The sequence below is a fragment of the Tachypleus tridentatus genome, chromosome 13, assembly GCF_004210375.1.
Source record: "Tachypleus tridentatus isolate NWPU-2018 chromosome 13, ASM421037v1, whole genome shotgun sequence".
NCBI classification, from domain to species: domain Eukaryota; kingdom Metazoa; phylum Arthropoda; class Merostomata; order Xiphosura; family Limulidae; genus Tachypleus; species Tachypleus tridentatus.
The window spans coordinates 167,977,501-167,993,886 of NC_134837.1; the positions used below are offsets into that span (position 1 = coordinate 167,977,501).

At 33.5% G+C, this 16,386-nt stretch overlaps 1 protein-coding gene, 1 long non-coding RNA gene and 1 pseudogene across 4 annotated transcripts in view; 2 read left to right on the forward strand and 1 right to left on the reverse strand.

Annotated features, from left to right (window-relative positions):
- Positions 1 to 5,691, forward strand: part of LOC143237602 (kinesin-like protein KIF12) — a 41,580-nt gene extending 35,889 nt beyond the window's left edge. Inside the window, exons 16-19 of one of the 2 annotated variants that reach the window (XR_013020157.1) lie at positions 409 to 506; positions 726 to 1,000; positions 3,689 to 3,796; positions 5,569 to 5,689. Coding sequence is in view for 1 of the 2 variants with exons in the window: in XM_076477041.1 (XP_076333156.1) it covers positions 409 to 506; positions 726 to 1,000; positions 5,569 to 5,672 (477 nt within the window). In the remaining variant the exon portion in view is untranslated. Of the gene's footprint in view, positions 1 to 408; positions 507 to 725; positions 1,001 to 3,688; positions 3,797 to 5,568 lie in introns of both variants that reach the window. The other variant, XM_076477041.1, reaches the window with a different exon arrangement.
- On the reverse strand, positions 393 to 5,773 carry LOC143237604 (uncharacterized). 2 transcript variants are annotated; one of them, XR_013020159.1, is made up of 4 exons: positions 5,635 to 5,773; positions 5,174 to 5,287; positions 741 to 937; positions 393 to 532 (listed from the first exon to the last, which is right to left on the reverse strand). It is a non-coding gene; the product is annotated as an uncharacterized LOC143237604 (long non-coding RNA). The 2 variants fall into 2 exon arrangements; XR_013020158.1 differs by having other exon boundaries at positions 5,170 to 5,287.
- Positions 5,774 to 12,760: 6,987 nt separating this feature from the next.
- On the forward strand, positions 12,761 to 13,222 carry LOC143236367 (histone-lysine N-methyltransferase SETMAR pseudogene; annotated as a pseudogene).
- The last annotated feature ends 3,164 nt before the right edge of the window (positions 13,223 to 16,386 follow it).

Here is a 16,386-nt window from a genome sequence, read left to right on the forward strand (position 1 = left end):
AGAAAGTAAATAGAATCCTATGGCGAGTAATCTAGCACAAAAAATACGTAAAAACGTGAAGTTAAGCCAATTTGATTTTATCTATTAATTAAAGTAAAAAAATCATACTTGTTTGTTAGAACACATATAAAATTCCTTTCTTTCTATAGATTCAATTGTGACTCTTCCAGTAAAATTCTGTCGTTGGTTTTTCAGTATAAAAGGTTTGTCATTTGTACTACTCTGTATTGTTGAATATATATTGATTGATAAATATTCGAGAAAAAACACAGTAAGTTGTGAAAATGTATTTCACTGTTGTAAATTTTCGAAATCAATCGTTTTTGTTTGCTACCTTAACAGTCTTCAAACAATTCATTATGTTGTAGTGTTGATTATTTAATTGAACATATTTATCAATTTGAGAAGGAAGAAACTGAGAAACCTGGCTCTTCCAATGGCGAAAGAAAACCACCACACAGACTCCAACAAGCTGTAACTCCATCAAAATGGAACAGTGGGAAAAGGTAACGGTTGGGAGTAGCGTTCGTACCTATAAACGTATAAGAAAAAATAAAAATGTTAAAAGTTTACACTGTTAGAGACTCAGAGGGCAAAACATCTTTTTTTGAATACTAATAACCTGTTTAAATATACAAGCATATTCCGTTATCTATAATTGTAATTATCGTATTATAACGTACATTTTTATGCATATTTAAGTTAAAAGTCTAGTATTTTAATAGCCTTATAGATCTTACTGAAAACCAGGAGGATACATATTCAGCTACACAGAGAAAAAGAAGGAACTCTTGGGGGAGTGGTATTCCTCGAAATGCAGGACAAGGGAACAGGAAAACTCCTCTATCCAGCCCAGCCAATACCAAAAGTAGAAAGAATGACGAGAATCAGCCTCCAGAACAGAAAAAACTCCCACCATTATTTTCCAAGCTTTTTCCTAGAGGAAATAAAAAGAATGAAACGAAAACAGGGCCTACTAAAGCCACTAGGCTAGAAGGAAGTATGTATTAATAAACTGACGAATTACGGATTATTTTATTTGAATTATTTTTAATTTTAGTACCAATTTATTGGTACAGTATATTTAAGAAAACCACAATACTAGTAGATGCTAATCAACTAGTAGTATTTTTATATTTAGAAATATGATTGTAATCCAAAAAGATAGGTATAAAGTTAATATTCTTTACAGAAAACTAAGCAAATAAAGTAGATAATACCTTCCTCATTGGGACTTCAAACTTGAACTATTAGTCAGTAAAATGACAATGTTTATTTCTTTTCCCGTAGTGGTTGAAGTTGTAAATTGGTCATGGATTAATTACTAACTAAAATACATGGTTATGTTACATCTTTCTTTGGCAAATAACAGATAACTCTTAGTGTAAGTTTGTGTTTAACTTCAAACAAATAAATTGTATTAAAATATTTAAAATATTCTAATCTAATCTGTAAATGAGTAGTATAAGAAGTGAACTTTTACAATTACATTTCAGAGAAACTTAAAGTAACGTACATAATAACTACATTATGATTCGAACTACGTGATACATTCAGTTTAAACTTATCTTTTAATAAGGTATTAGTCATGAGGGAAACTTATTAGCATAGGCCGAAGATATTATATTGAAGATAAATGAACATTAGCGTATGAAGTAATCCAAAATAAAGATTAGGTTGACCATTATGAAACAACAATAAAAATAAGTTCGACCAAAGAGGACATTAGAATGTTGAATCTTTTTGCATTTGATGTTTTGTACCATAATAGTAGACATAAAGTTTATTTTGTATTAGATTAAACTGATGTTTTTAAATATATAATATAACAAATAATTGCTTAAGCGTGATCGTTTTATTAGTATATCAGATTGAGAGTTCAAGAGTTTTAAGTTTAAGCCATTATTCTGCTAAATGTATTTTATACTTACATCTGTAGGAGCAATATTTGAGTCACATCCATTCTTGCTATCAGTGTATGCACTTCATGCATACCCATTGTCTGCAGTTTAAAATTATGAATGAGTTTATACTCAAAATTTGTTAATTCAAGTTCGAATCTCATCACCAAATACGATCGCCTTTCAGACAGGGGGCGTTATAACGGTACGGTTAATCCCAATATTTGATTAGAATAGCCTAAGAATTGGCGATGGATAGTGCTGACCAGCTGCCTTCCCTCTAGTCAACCACTTTTAAATTATAAATGGCTAGCTACTAGCTATGCGTGAAATTCAACAGACAAATAAGTCAAAATTGGGAAGTATTAAACATGCCCTACTGGACCTATTGATCTGTTAATTTATTCCATTATGTGCGTAAGGTGTGGTTCAGTTGAACAAGCAAAGAAACAGTGATCAGCTAATAAATATCTTATCTATAAGCAAACACAAAGCGGTAACATTTCTAATTATAAATTATTTTTGAGTAAAAACTTTATTTTCACTTATAAACTTCAAATTGTTCCAATGTGCCAAAAATCATAACAAATAACAGCCTTATTTCTAAACAATGTAAATATTACGAACAACATGCAGAAGTCCTAGCGTAAGAAAGTGTGAAAAATTAACACATATGACCCATTTAAGTACTGTTCTTTATCGTTCAACTTATATTAGATCAGAAAAAGCAATATCAAATACTTGTTATAAATATTATAACACATGACAGATTAATCTCCTCTCTTGCACTAAATCATGAATATCCCGATAGGTGTAGATAGTATTACACGAAAACAAGAAGTGTGATGATATTTATCGTTGATCAAGGGTGAGAAAATATGTGCTAGATTGCGTATCTGAAAATTTACGGTTCGCGTCCCACTATCGCAAAATTGCGTTCTTCGAACTATTGGATCGTTGGTGCATTACAAGTGTTGGTCAAATCTCACTATTAGATCAGAGTACTCTAAATATTGATAGTTGGTGCCGTTAACAAGCTACCTTTCCTCTAGTCTAGTAAGTGAAACTTAAAGATTTAAGTTAGCTCAGATAATCCTTTGTGTAGCTTTTCACAAATATCGAAACGAACAAACTCATTCAAATATAATAATATTTTTCAATCACCTTCGCGTATGTATACTATACTGTACAATCTCTTATAAAACTTACTGAGTAAAGAAATAGAACTAGTATATCCCAATCCACCCCGGCATTTTTTTACTGCGCATGACACAAATTTTGAGTGTTTTATATTCAAAATTTTATTAAACTACTTTTTGTTTATGTTATTCCAATTAGAATAGCATACATTCTTAGCTAATAATCCATATTTTAAGAGTATATAAGTTTTAAGATTTTAATTTTAGAAGGCAATATTTAAAAAAAAATCTTCAATTTCCCTCAGTATGACACACGTGACACATTTTCTGTTAGCATATTATCATCTCTATTTTATCCACTACCTCTTAAAAATACGAAAGTAAACCTAAGTTACTCTCTATAAAATTTTCATGGCTCAGATAAACCACATTTATTATAGTTTTCAATTGTTCATTTTGTTACAAAGCTATCGAATAGAAAATCAGACCCCTCCTTTTACACCCATCTATCACATCCTCTCTTTCATAATTTGTTAATAGTTTACACTTATGTTTCGTTGTATATCATATATAACCAACAGAAGCTCGAGGTTTTGTCTATCAAATAACGTGTTGTATAACTGTATGTTCTGAATCATTAAATGACAGTTTCATTCAGAGTACGAACAGTTTTCTCATAAGAAAGTTAACAGCTATCTTGGATGAATTTGTAACGACTGTTGTCACGGAGTGAGAAAGCAAGAAAACTTTCAACAGGTAAGGAAATTTTTATATTTTTGCATGTTATTAGTCTATATTGTTTTAGACACTATTTACTTAAATAAAAATTATTAATTGCAATACTATGTGTAGTATAAAAATGAAGGCTAACTGTTCTCGACAAAGAGTGAGAAAAAAGAAAATTGTAAAAGAATGAATATTATTTATTGTTTTTCATGTTTATTGTTTATGTATAATTATAAAAAAAAACAAATAAAATGTAGAAATAAGGATATTTCAAGTTAGTTAAGTAAAATTAATAATAATAAAATAAAAATGTTTTACGAGTCATGCACGCGAGATGCTTGTATTTGTAATGCTAATTTGTGGGTGATGTAATTCAATAGCGTAACATGAGCTATATTTTCGCCCAGTCGTTTACAACTTATAAGCCCGAGGAAAGTAGCTAGTCACGGTTCAAAAGGCAATAAACCAATAAAATTTAATTATTAATAGATGTATACTGTTACGATCTTAGAGGTAATTAGGATAAACGAAAGTGCGTGATTTTATATCACGATATGAAGTCATTATGGAAAAAAAGGTAATTTAGGTTTATTACGATTTTTTGTGGTTAAGAGATCAATCACATTTATCATTCCTGTTTAGAAGTAATCAGAAAAAATAACATAAAATGTCAAGTTATACTGGAAAAAAACATTTGAACTGTATTTAGTAGGTCTTTGGGATTGCACAAAGAAAGTTTGAAATTTTTAAGATGAGAAAAAGTAGTTTTAATTCTAACTTGAAATTACTTTGCACATGAACTATTCAAAACAAATACTCAATATATTTATGGTCAAATCTTATTTTATGTTATTAAAAATACTTCACTAAAAATATAATTTTTTGCATGGTAAAGACTTATAATATTAAATGAAATACTGCTACAATTTGTGAAGATATACAAAGTATATTGAAAGTTAGAAGTATTAAACCTACAAAGACTAAACGAATGCAAAGGGGTCACGTGGTCGGTCATATAGACCAACGTCTATTAAAAGAAGTGTAGGATGTTTCTACATACTTTGAATTATATATTTAGTAGCATTTACTCAACCGATACTTTTATTTTTGCTATTTCATAATTTGGTTTTGCCTTCGGATTCAGTTATAAGGTGTTTTATTAGAACATGAGTAATATTATCTGATGTTATATGAGCACAGTAAACCTTCTTAGACTTTAAAGTTACAAAATTGTACCTGTTTGTTTTGTAGATATCTGAAAAATTTTAGCATTTATGTTGTTTCTTACAAAGAAATGCACTTAAGCAGAAAAGCACAATAGTTGTTGCATTTTTTACTAACATATATACCATTTTTCGAAAAAAAGAAAACCGTAAAAAATGGTGTAGTATATCAAACGTTACCAACTGTGTTTACGACTCAAGTTGTTTCCTGATGGAGCTGCGGTAAGTTTGCGGGTTTCTTGGTTCAATTCTCCATAGTGGACAGAGCATACATACCATTGTGTATCCTTGTGATTAACTGCAGATAAACAAACTCAACTATTGAGACAATGCATTCTAATATTTATAAGCAGGAACGTAAGAAAAGTATACATAATTAGCTATAGTTATGCCACGTTGATTTTTAGCTTCGCTCAAAGCATATAATTCACTATGATCGGAAGATACTATTATTTAACAACGAATTGTAAGTTACTCCAGCATGGTTGTTTAATCACAATCCTTCACTTTTATCGAGTTTAATCTGTATTATAAAACTGAAGGACTTTAATATTTTTCATTATTTTATTTTATTTACAGCATTAGAAAACATTGAAGATATGGGAAATACTGAAAAGAACGTGGAAATACTACACGATAACTTACATATTCAGGCCAAACAATCTGTTCTCTCCAGACGGTGAAAAAAGTCATAGCCGCAACTAAGAATATTTCTTAACTTTATTATTTTAAGATAATTTCTAGCAAAATAATGAATTTCAAATATCCATTACCTACAAGATGTAACTTACTTTTCAATTACCCATGCTCACGCGTTATAACTATATCTGTTTATTGTTGTTGTTTTTATCTATCTACCTTTTCTTATCGGTGAGTCATATAATTCTCCTCGCTTACTTATGCAATAATGAACATAGAATATCTTTAAAACATCATAGAAATATTTTGTTTATTGCAATTATTTTTAAACAATAAAAAATTCGTTAGTGTCCTATTTTCCTTTTTCATGCGATTTAAGTTTTCACACAGAGAAGTAAAGTATTGTTCTAAATGGAATATATCTTTTAATGTAAAGAAATTTATTTAAAAAACAAGTGAAAGTGCCATAATCACCACTCTTTGCTTTCTCGTAGTGTCTTTGAACTGTTGCCTTTCATTGAAAATAATAAGAAATTAGGTAACTTCTTGTTATTTTTTTCTCGTCATTTCTACATGCAAAACTATTCTGTTGTATTTTGAATACTTTTAACCTATTTTGTAAAATGTCTTCATAATTTTACGTCCGACTTTATCATGTGTAAATAAAGTAGGCAAATAAAGTCTGCACTGGTAACTGTGTGCATTTTCTCGAAAAAGACCAAAATGGCACTATGAAACAGAATAAGTTGTAGTGTAGTTGTAAAAGCTCGATTACTTCTCGAATCTAAAAATGTCGAAAGTTTCTACTCAGTATTTTGATAGTAGTACAAAACTGCTTCAGTTTTCTTATATGTTATTTCTTACAGAATATAAGATTATATTGCTTTTTATATGTTTGTCAAAAAATACATAAGAAACCAATATATGATTTATATATAGTAGTGATGAAGACTGGTGTGTTGGCTTTGACAAGTTCACATAGTTTGCTTGTACAGTTTCTTCTGAATGAAGCTCATAGTTGGGTAATGATTTTAAAAGCGGCACTTCAGCTTTCATGGTGCTTATTGCCTTCTTTGACTTGCAATGTTTGTTAAGGCACGAGTTTTAAACTGGTGTATTCAGTGCTACAAAACTCCATGTTGTGCTTCGAGTCATTTGCAAGTATTTTCTATATTTGATGATCCAGAGTAGTTAATATTTAGTTAATTTGATAGGTTCTAACACGGGTGTTGTTAGTATTAGAAACAAATATATGTGCCCTGACTATCAAACAAATGTAAAAACCTAACAGGATTTGCAATTCATTTAGTGATGAAAAAATTAGCTTATCTATTGCAGGTATTACTTGTTTCATTGTTTCCAATATGTCTTAATTCGTCCAATATTGAAAAACATTTATCAGTTGATGTCCATTTAGTCTGACCACATACGAAAAAAGGTTTCGTTTATTTCATTAATTGATGATAAAAGTTTGATTGCGTTGTGTTTTATTGATAGCCTTTTTCTTATTCCAGTCAGTAATCAAATCATGAAATTTTATATTTTTACCTAATAATAAACACTTGTTCCCTGGTTTAACATTAGTAATGCCAGACTTGCATTTGGCCTGGCATGGACAGGTGATTAAGGCACTCGACTCGTAATCTGAGGGTTGCGGGTTCGAATCCCCGTCGCACCAAACATGCTCGCTCTTCAAGCCGTGGGGACGTTATAATGTGACAGTCAATCCCACTATTCGTTGGTAAAAGAGTAGCCCAAAAGATGGCGGTTGGTGGTTATGACTAGCTGCCTTCCCTCTTGTCTTACGCTGCTAAATTAGGAACGGCTAGTGCAGATAACCCTCGTGTAGCTCTGCGCGAAATTTAAAACAAACAAACAAATATAAATAATTAATAAAACTTTCTCTTTCATAAGAATTTTCTATTCTCTTTCTGTAGAATAAAAGAAGTGTTATATGTTGGTTTTTATTATAAATAAAATTATTTTACATGATGAAACAAATTTCGTTATTCAGGTGTTTTTAGCATAGGTTACAAAACATGCAAGTAACACTAATACAGTTAGGATTTTAAAAACATGTAACCAGTAAGTTCTTAGTCCTACACCTTTCCTAAACATAATAATGCTGTTCGTACAATATGAAATGTATATAAAATAATTCATTAATGTTTCAGGTGTGATACATTTTTAGAGAGAAACACAATAAAAAATTGTTAAAATTTTCACACTTTAAAATAACGTGTGAACATTTCTGTACGAGAACTAATTTTTCCTACATGATGCATACAGACACACACACACAGACAGATATATATATATAAGAACCTGCACTTTTCTTCACTTTGCGAAGTATGTTTGTTTTAATCCAGACCTGCTGAGCGTCTATGCCACAAAATTAGTGTAAAATGTCAGAATTATCATGGAAAATATTGAATGTGTTACATTTCTAAACTAGGTATGGTTTCATAGAATTATTATTATCTTGTTTGTCTGACCTCTAAATAACTACAAAGAGTAAAAATTTTCCTTTTTTTACATGAAGTTAACAAACATATGAACAAAATATTATTATATTTTTATCATGTTAAAAACATCACCTAACTAATTACGCACGCTTTCATTAATACAAGAAGTATTCGATTCTCCTTGAAACACTTGCCAATACCATATGCTACTTTACATGCATACAGATTAAAAATGAGGTCGTCAAATTTGTAAAAACATTTTCCTATTAACATAAATGTTAATGTTGGTGTTTTCTGGTTCTCGTTTTAGCACGTGTTTCTTATGCTTCCTCTAACATTTAATAAAACCACTTGCACATAACAAACTTCGAGATTTAAATTAAACATAACAAATTTTAGAAAGTTGCTTAGAGTAGCACTTCGAGACTTTATGGCTTCTTAGAAAGCATTCGAAGTTTGCCATCTTCCACGAAGACACATTATTGAAGCTTACTGGAATTTCCTCTGACACTAACCTTGTAACGATTTTATTTCTTACTTAGCACAGAGTAGGAAAATATCTTTAGCTGTATCCAGGAACACTTATCAAAATTTCTTTTACCAATTAAAGATCTTGTGAACAAAACTTGACAAACAAATGACTTTGTCGTTCATCAGGTGTACACCTAGAATTATCAAGTTTGAATTTTATGCCATTATGTATTGTTGTGTGCTAGGCAGCTTACACACGAATTGTGAACAGTTTAGCTAATACAATAAGCACAAGCAAAAAACCCTGAGAAATGCTATTTCGTCTTGATTATAATGAGTTGATTTGTGATGTAATAGAACAGGTAACATTCCAATGCATGGAAAGTTGTAGGTTTCTAATTATCTGCTTTCACTATTTTGTTAGGCATGATATGGTAAGATGGTTATGACGCTTGACTCGCAATTTGAGGATCGGGGGTTCGAATCCCCGTCACACCAAACATGCTAGCCTTTTCAGCCGTGAGGTCGTTATAATGTGACGGTAAATCTCACTATTCGTTGGTAAAAGATTATCCCAAGAGTTGGTAGTGGGTGATACCTTTCCTCTAGTCTTACAATGCTAAATTAGGGACGGCTAATGTAGGTAGACCTCGTTTAGCTTTGCGTGAAATTCAAAAACAAACAAACAATAACCGTTATTATAAGTTGTATTATCATTTGTACATTAAAGTCTTTTATTTAAAAAAGAAATAGTGTGTAAAATAATGTTTTATGAAAGCATTAGCGTATCTTCAAATATTGTTGCCGACTATTCTTTTGAGAACCTCGCCCTTAAAATTTATAAATCGACGCGCCATGAGACAATTTGATATTGCTGATCTGCTACAGATAGTATACTATATATCTCGGTAACTCTAATGGTGATTACCGCTTACCAATCAGGAAATTACAGGAACATGATATATTTCAAATATTAAAAACCGTTTATCCTCAGTGAATTCACTTTGGACGTTAATATTTCTACGAGTACATTAGATATTTTCGTCGATAAGAAAACTCAGATGTGAAGAAACTAGCTGGCTTTGCGCTAAATGAAGCATACCCATGTATCAACGTAGAATTAATTCGTTCATCGTGAAACGTCGATATAATATTCAGTTCCAAGCCAGATAGAAGACTCAGGATCATTTGGACGTTTCTACAACTTTTATATATAAATCATCATTTATAATGACTGTTATTATAAACTGTATTAATGTTCGTATATTAAGATATAATTACGTTAAGAAAAAAAACTGTTTATAAATCTTGTTGGCAAATATAATAAATTTGATACATATCAAGATTCAATTAACTTCTAATTTAAAATTAAAATTTCTGGCTAGTTGAAATCTTAATACGTAATGCACGTAACATAATAAATCGAAGACTTCTCCGAGATAAATTATAATACGTAACAAGTGCTTATGTATATAATACGGTGATGGAGAACGCATTGACGAGGGTAGAGAAATTTGGAAATTAGAAATGCCAAGGACATAAATGGGGTATAAAAGGCTGATAAAAGCCTGACCAATGCTTAAATAGGCAAAGCCAATGTTGAAAAATAGCTATATTGTCAACGTACGGTATGTATGTTTTGGTTGGAATAAACTGTTAAACACTTGATGGGGGCTGTCCACGTTCAGTTGGTCACAGGAGCAGGAAATACAAACCTCTCTTTTAGCACACTCAACAGGAGAGTTTAAAACAGTAATGGGTGCCACTATTCTAGTTAAAGAAATCTAGCAAAGTTTGGGTTAGCCTTGGCCACCAATATCAAATTATTTATTTGGATAGTTATAGCAAGCATGTTTTGTTTTCAGAGTTGTAGTGGCTAGTTTAATCAATCCTGTACTTGATGCTACTGGATAGGTGCCCATGAGGATATATGGATAAAAGATCAAGTTTCTCATGGAGAGAATGGTTAAGAATTTGCTCGACCTTGTTTTGCCTCATGTATTCTAAAAGAAGTCATTACTTCAGACCATGAAATCTAACTTCACTTTGGCAAATTGTGATAAACTAACTGTAAGAAGAGAGGTATGTGTCATTTTTTAATGGTGCTGTCATTTGAGAAACAAAAGTTGATGCTTCTTACTTAAAACTGGATATTAGATTCGTAGGTAATGGGCGTTTTGTAGAAAACGTTATATAGTTACTACTGGAGCAAGCGAGATGCAGTTTTGTAGTAAGATCATTGAATACTAACACAAAGAGTCGAGAAACAATGGGCTGAGTACATGTGGGGAAGATGGTTGTGCTATCTCTGAATATGCAAATGACGTATTACAGGTGTAGAATAGTATTATGTCACTGTTTGATATGATAGTGTAACTGGTTCAAGAAACATGCTATTTTCTGTCTAGCTATTAGGACGCAATGGGTTTTGTCAGTCATAACTTAATGTGTAGACACAGCCCTAGTGTTTGTGTGTAATTATGGAGAGCTATCTTCTCAATTACCAGGTGATTATCAACTGAAGCAAAAGTAACAAGTATCAAATAATCTGAACTTGATAGTTAAGGATTGTGCAAAAAATCTTACCCAGTAGCAATAATTTATTAATAATTAATCTAATTTGATGACATAGTTCCGAGTCAAATTGCTATCTGAGTTGAGTAGCTCGAATTCATTATATTGACAAACTGTTTACAGTGTCTAGGTAATGGAAAATGTGTAGTAGTTAAAGCTGTTGTAAGAGCAAATAAAACAAAGATCCTATTGGGAAGAGTGGTAAAGGGCCAAGATATGAGATGGATGTTACTTTTCATGTAGCATGGAGAAGTATGACTATATCATTTTAGTTAAATTGGCACTGATGGACAAAATATTTTACACTTGCATGAAAAGTTATGAGAATTTCATGATATGTGTCTAATTGCTGCTAAAAGCCGTAAAAGTATGGTACCTATCACAGATACATTTTAAGTTAGAAAATGTCAACTTCCGAAACAGCACTACCTCCTTTCACCCAAAGCTAGAATAACTGTTGAAGGTAAAACAAAACAAAACAATTAGACAACTGGAGAACAAACACCAAGTAAAAACAACAGATTTGCCGCAAGTAAAATAGAGAGCACCTGTGGGGTACAGTACTACTTCTGGAATATGCATGCTCTTTGTCCATTAAAGAAGAAAGGAAGACATATGCGGAATAAAATCAAATCAAACAGAAGTGCTTTACGTAAGCTTGTAAGTTTTATATTTTGTACAAAAGGTATTAAGAAATCAACAAGTGTGGTTCACCCAAACAAAAAAAATACAGGGCAAGTTTATGATGACGAGAAATCCACTTGAAGTAAAAATGTATCTCAGGCCGGCTGCTATGCGTATTAACATTATTATTAATAAAGCAGAGAACAACGTTTTGACCTTCTTAGGTCAGCTTCAGGTTAACAAAGAGAGAGTTTGCAAACTGCCTTATCAGTAAAAGTGTTAATACCCATACCAGTCTTTCTGAGATACATATGTCAAGGGCATTTTATCAGTACTGAGTGTAACAGTTGCAGTTCCACAAGGCAATTATCCAGTGACGCCACCTTGCATTAATAGTGTATGTTATCAACTAGTGCAGTCAACCTGGGCAAAACAACCAGGATAAGCATCTTGGATTCATAATATAATATGAAGCATAACACTAATAAGCCTGTTTTCACTAAGAGAGTGCACATGGCATTGGTTGTTCTATCTTGCGCATCTCATTCATAAGGCAACCTTACAATATTAACCAAGTATGGGGTGAAGGAACCACCCTCAAACGTCAGTACTGCTTTGGTTCCGAAAGGTTTAAAGTGGAGATGTGAGACTTGAAGATAAGGAGGGCAGAAAGTGTCCTTCTGCTGTTGAAATCGACCAACTGAAAACATTAGTGGAAAGAAACCAGCGCCAAACTGTTCGGGAAACAATAATAATTTCGGATCATCTCAAGCAAGTTGGAATAGTGAAAAACTTCAACAAATGGGTTCAACACAAACTCAATGAAAATCAGAAAAATCGCCGTTTTAAACTGCGCTCTATACTGATTTTGTGCAACAAAAATGACCGACTCATTTCTTGATCGAACTAACACCTGTGATGAAAAGTGGATACTTTACAACCAATTATAATGAGGTTCCAAAACATTTCCAAAGTAAAAGTAGCACCAACAGAAGATTATGGTCACTGTATTTTGGTTTATGGCCGGTATTATCCATTACAGCATATTTAACCAGAGCCAGAATGTCATTGTGGTGGTTGACTGTCAAGGATTTGAAGAAATGCATAGAATGTTGCATGAAAAAATGCCAGCATTAGTTAATCAAAGAACACCAATCTTGCTGCATGATAATGCTCGGCCCCAGGTTGCTCAAATGATGATCCAAAAGCTCATCGAATTGGGCTATAAAACATTGTCTCATCTTCCTTACTCCCCAGACCTGTCGCCCACCGAATACCACTTTTTCAAGCATTTGGACAACTTTGTACAGGACAAATTATTCAACAACAGAGCAGCGGCAGAGAATGGCTTTAAATATATTTTCTTTAGTTCCAGGACTGTCATAGTTTTATTGTCATATTTCAGAATCCCACTGGTTGGTCAAGCATCTTCTCTGTATATCAACGAAATGAGATTTTAAAAAGTGACGAATAACCCCAGTCAAAGAAAATCATGCGAGTAAAACAGTGAGAACAGGAACTCGTCATCCGCCTGAGAAAGATACAAATGGATGTGCAGATAAAGAGTGACAAATTTATTGAAGGTGTCCACATACCATTCTCAGTTATTTTCTCCAGAAAACAGAGGTGAGAAGTGAAAGACTAAGATGACATTTGAAGAAATAATAAGTACGTCGGCAGCCTGTGATGGTTATATTAAAATATGCCAGTCATATCAGTTGATAAACCCAGTTTATGACTGTAATAGGTGAAAGGTCATGGGAAACTGAGGAATGCTTTGCAACAATTAAACAGGAAAGAGGAAGCAGTACAAGCCAAAAAATATAGAAGTAGAAATTGAGAGAGACAAACCTTGATCAGACAACCAGATGAACTGGAGCAGGAAAAAAAAACAGAAGTACAGGTGAGTCAGAAACCATTTTAAATAGACCAAATATACAAGGAAGACTTGTGCCTCTGGTACAGACGTAAAGAAGAGGAGCGAATGGAACAAGGAGTGAAAGACCTGACACAAAGGGTGAGTCTCTGAGTTGAGGCACAGGACCTAATCAAGTTACACAGAAAGATGAAGTGTAGTGACATCGGGATTAAAAGTGTGAGAACAGGAGAAAGAAATGGGCAAGTTCTATAGCTCCAGTGAGTGCCAGGGCTGTCTAAGCTGACCAATCTGGCGCAACTAACAGAATATGAAGAACGATTTTGATCAGAGGAATGATGCAGAAGATTAATCAGATTTGAGTGTAGGTATATAAATGAAGACCCATTCAATCTTGACTGGTATTGTTTGTTTTTTTGGATTTCGTGCAAAGCTACACGAGGGCTAGAATCTCTCTCTAAATCTGAGGGATCAAGAACTAGCGACTAATATGAAAGAAAATTTAGTGTAATAATGAATGGGAAAGACGTACATATATGCGTTATTTTCTTTTAAGAACACACCCACTGAAAGTAGCGAGGAGTAATAGACCACGCTACAGAGAACCTGGTCTAGATGTGATAACAGACTGGCTACAAGATTTACAAATCAGAGAACCTGACATGCCAAAATAGTCATATCATGGTCATAGACCTAGTAGATAAAATTCAGAGCCTGAACAGATAAGAGATCAGCAATGTTTCTGCTCATGGTAACAAACATGATTACAATGGAACTGTTTGAATGAACCTTAACTATTCTCCCCTGCAGAAATGGAGGAAAGGATACAGAACAATCAAAGGTTCCAGGATATGGATATAGAGAGTAGCCTTCTTTCTCTGGTAGAGAAGTATCTAATTAAGGGAGCACAGTCGTGCACAAAGCAAAGGAATTAACACTTCCAAGGAAGCCAATATCTTCACGAGAGAATGGTTGTTTGCCGTTTTTGGCTTAAAGAAAATACCTGTGCAAAACAACCAGTAAAAAAATAAAAAGTAAAATTATTAACATTCGTAGAAAGGACGCATGTTAAAACTCTAATTTTTGAATTAAAATCTTAAATAGCATTAAAAAGGCCAAAAGTCCTTAAACAACTAAAAACATTGCTAAGGTGGACAGTGTTACCATCGCCAATAACACTGGCCAGCAGCAGGGATTAACATTGGGACAAAACATGCCTAAAATGGTGCCACTGTTGAGAGTTGTAACGAGGCATGACAGCAAAATGTGAACTATTGTGACCTGAGTGTCATACAGAGCACATATTGGTGCATCAGTTCCAGATAAAAGAAAATGATTTAAAAAACTACACAGTCTAGTTTGGACAACTTCTTCTTTCCAATCCTTACAGAAACAAGACGGCCAAAGTCCAAAAGAGGGTTTTATCTGGAAAAGCTTGTTTTTATGTTGTTCACTCAAAGTCAACTGGCAAAGGGCTTGGAGCTGAGCCTTGAATACAAAGCCATAGTCCATGTATGATTTAGAAATGATGGTGATAGCACCAGAGGAGACAGACTTAGCTGTAGTGTCAACGAGCTCATTCTGCAAATACTAACGTGGCCTGATATCCAGAAGAACTGAATAGAAGTAGATGTTAAAGAGAAATGAGCCAGTCGGTTTTGAATATTGGCGAGAATAAACATGAAGCTATTCCAGGGTCAGTAGAGAACTAAGCGAGTCAGTATAAATAGTATAACTCGATTATTGCTTAGCTTCTATGTGATCCAGGGCAAGATAAATGGCGTACAGTTCAGTAATGAAGACAAAAACTGTAGAAAGGTTTCTGTGCAAACCACCGAACCATAGCAAATTATGATATTTTTTTCAGATTTTTTTTGGTCGCCTGATTTCGAACCATCTGTATAAGTGGAAACAGAGGGATTATTCGAAAGATGTTCAGTAAATAAAAGATGGTACCTACTTCCCATCGAGAGTATCTGCTTTTTTCAGATGACTTAAAGAAAAGCCACATTTGGGGATGGTAATAAGCCATGGTGGGATGGGCTGACCAATGGATACAGCAGTGTCATTCAAGAACAGACCCAATTCGTCCAACTGCACCTGGACACAAAGGCCAAAAGAAACAATGGCAGATCATCTGTCCTGAAAAGGCATGGCTCATTGATGAAGGAAAATGCAACCCCAGGTGGGATGCTGTGGTAAGGATCGAAGTTTTGAAGCATACAGTAGAGACAGTTGCAAACGATGGAGATGTAGAGAAGATTCATGAGACTCAGTGTACAAACTCTGGACTGGGGAAGTGTGGAAAGCTCTGGTACAGAGCTGAAGTCCCTGATGATGGACGGGATTCAGCATCTTCAAGGTCGAGGTCCTAGCAGTCGTAGACCATAGATCCATAGTCCAGTTTCAATAGAAGAAGAGCACAATATATCTTTAGCATAGAACATCGATCTGCTCCCCCAGTGGTGGAAGAGAGGGCATGGAAAATGTTCAGTGCTTTTGCACATTTGACTCGTAGCTGCTTCATGTATGGTATAAAGGCCAACTTTTACTCAAAGATAAGCCCCAATAACTTTGCCTTAGGGACCACAGGCAACATAACTTCACCGATACAGAGTTCAGGATCAGGGTGAATACCCCGTTGGCAGCAAAAGTGCATGCAAACTGTTTTAGAGAGAGAGAAGTTAAAGGCTTTTGCTGTGGTCCACATTTGAAAACATTTGAGGGTGTCTGTAGATGCTGCTCAAT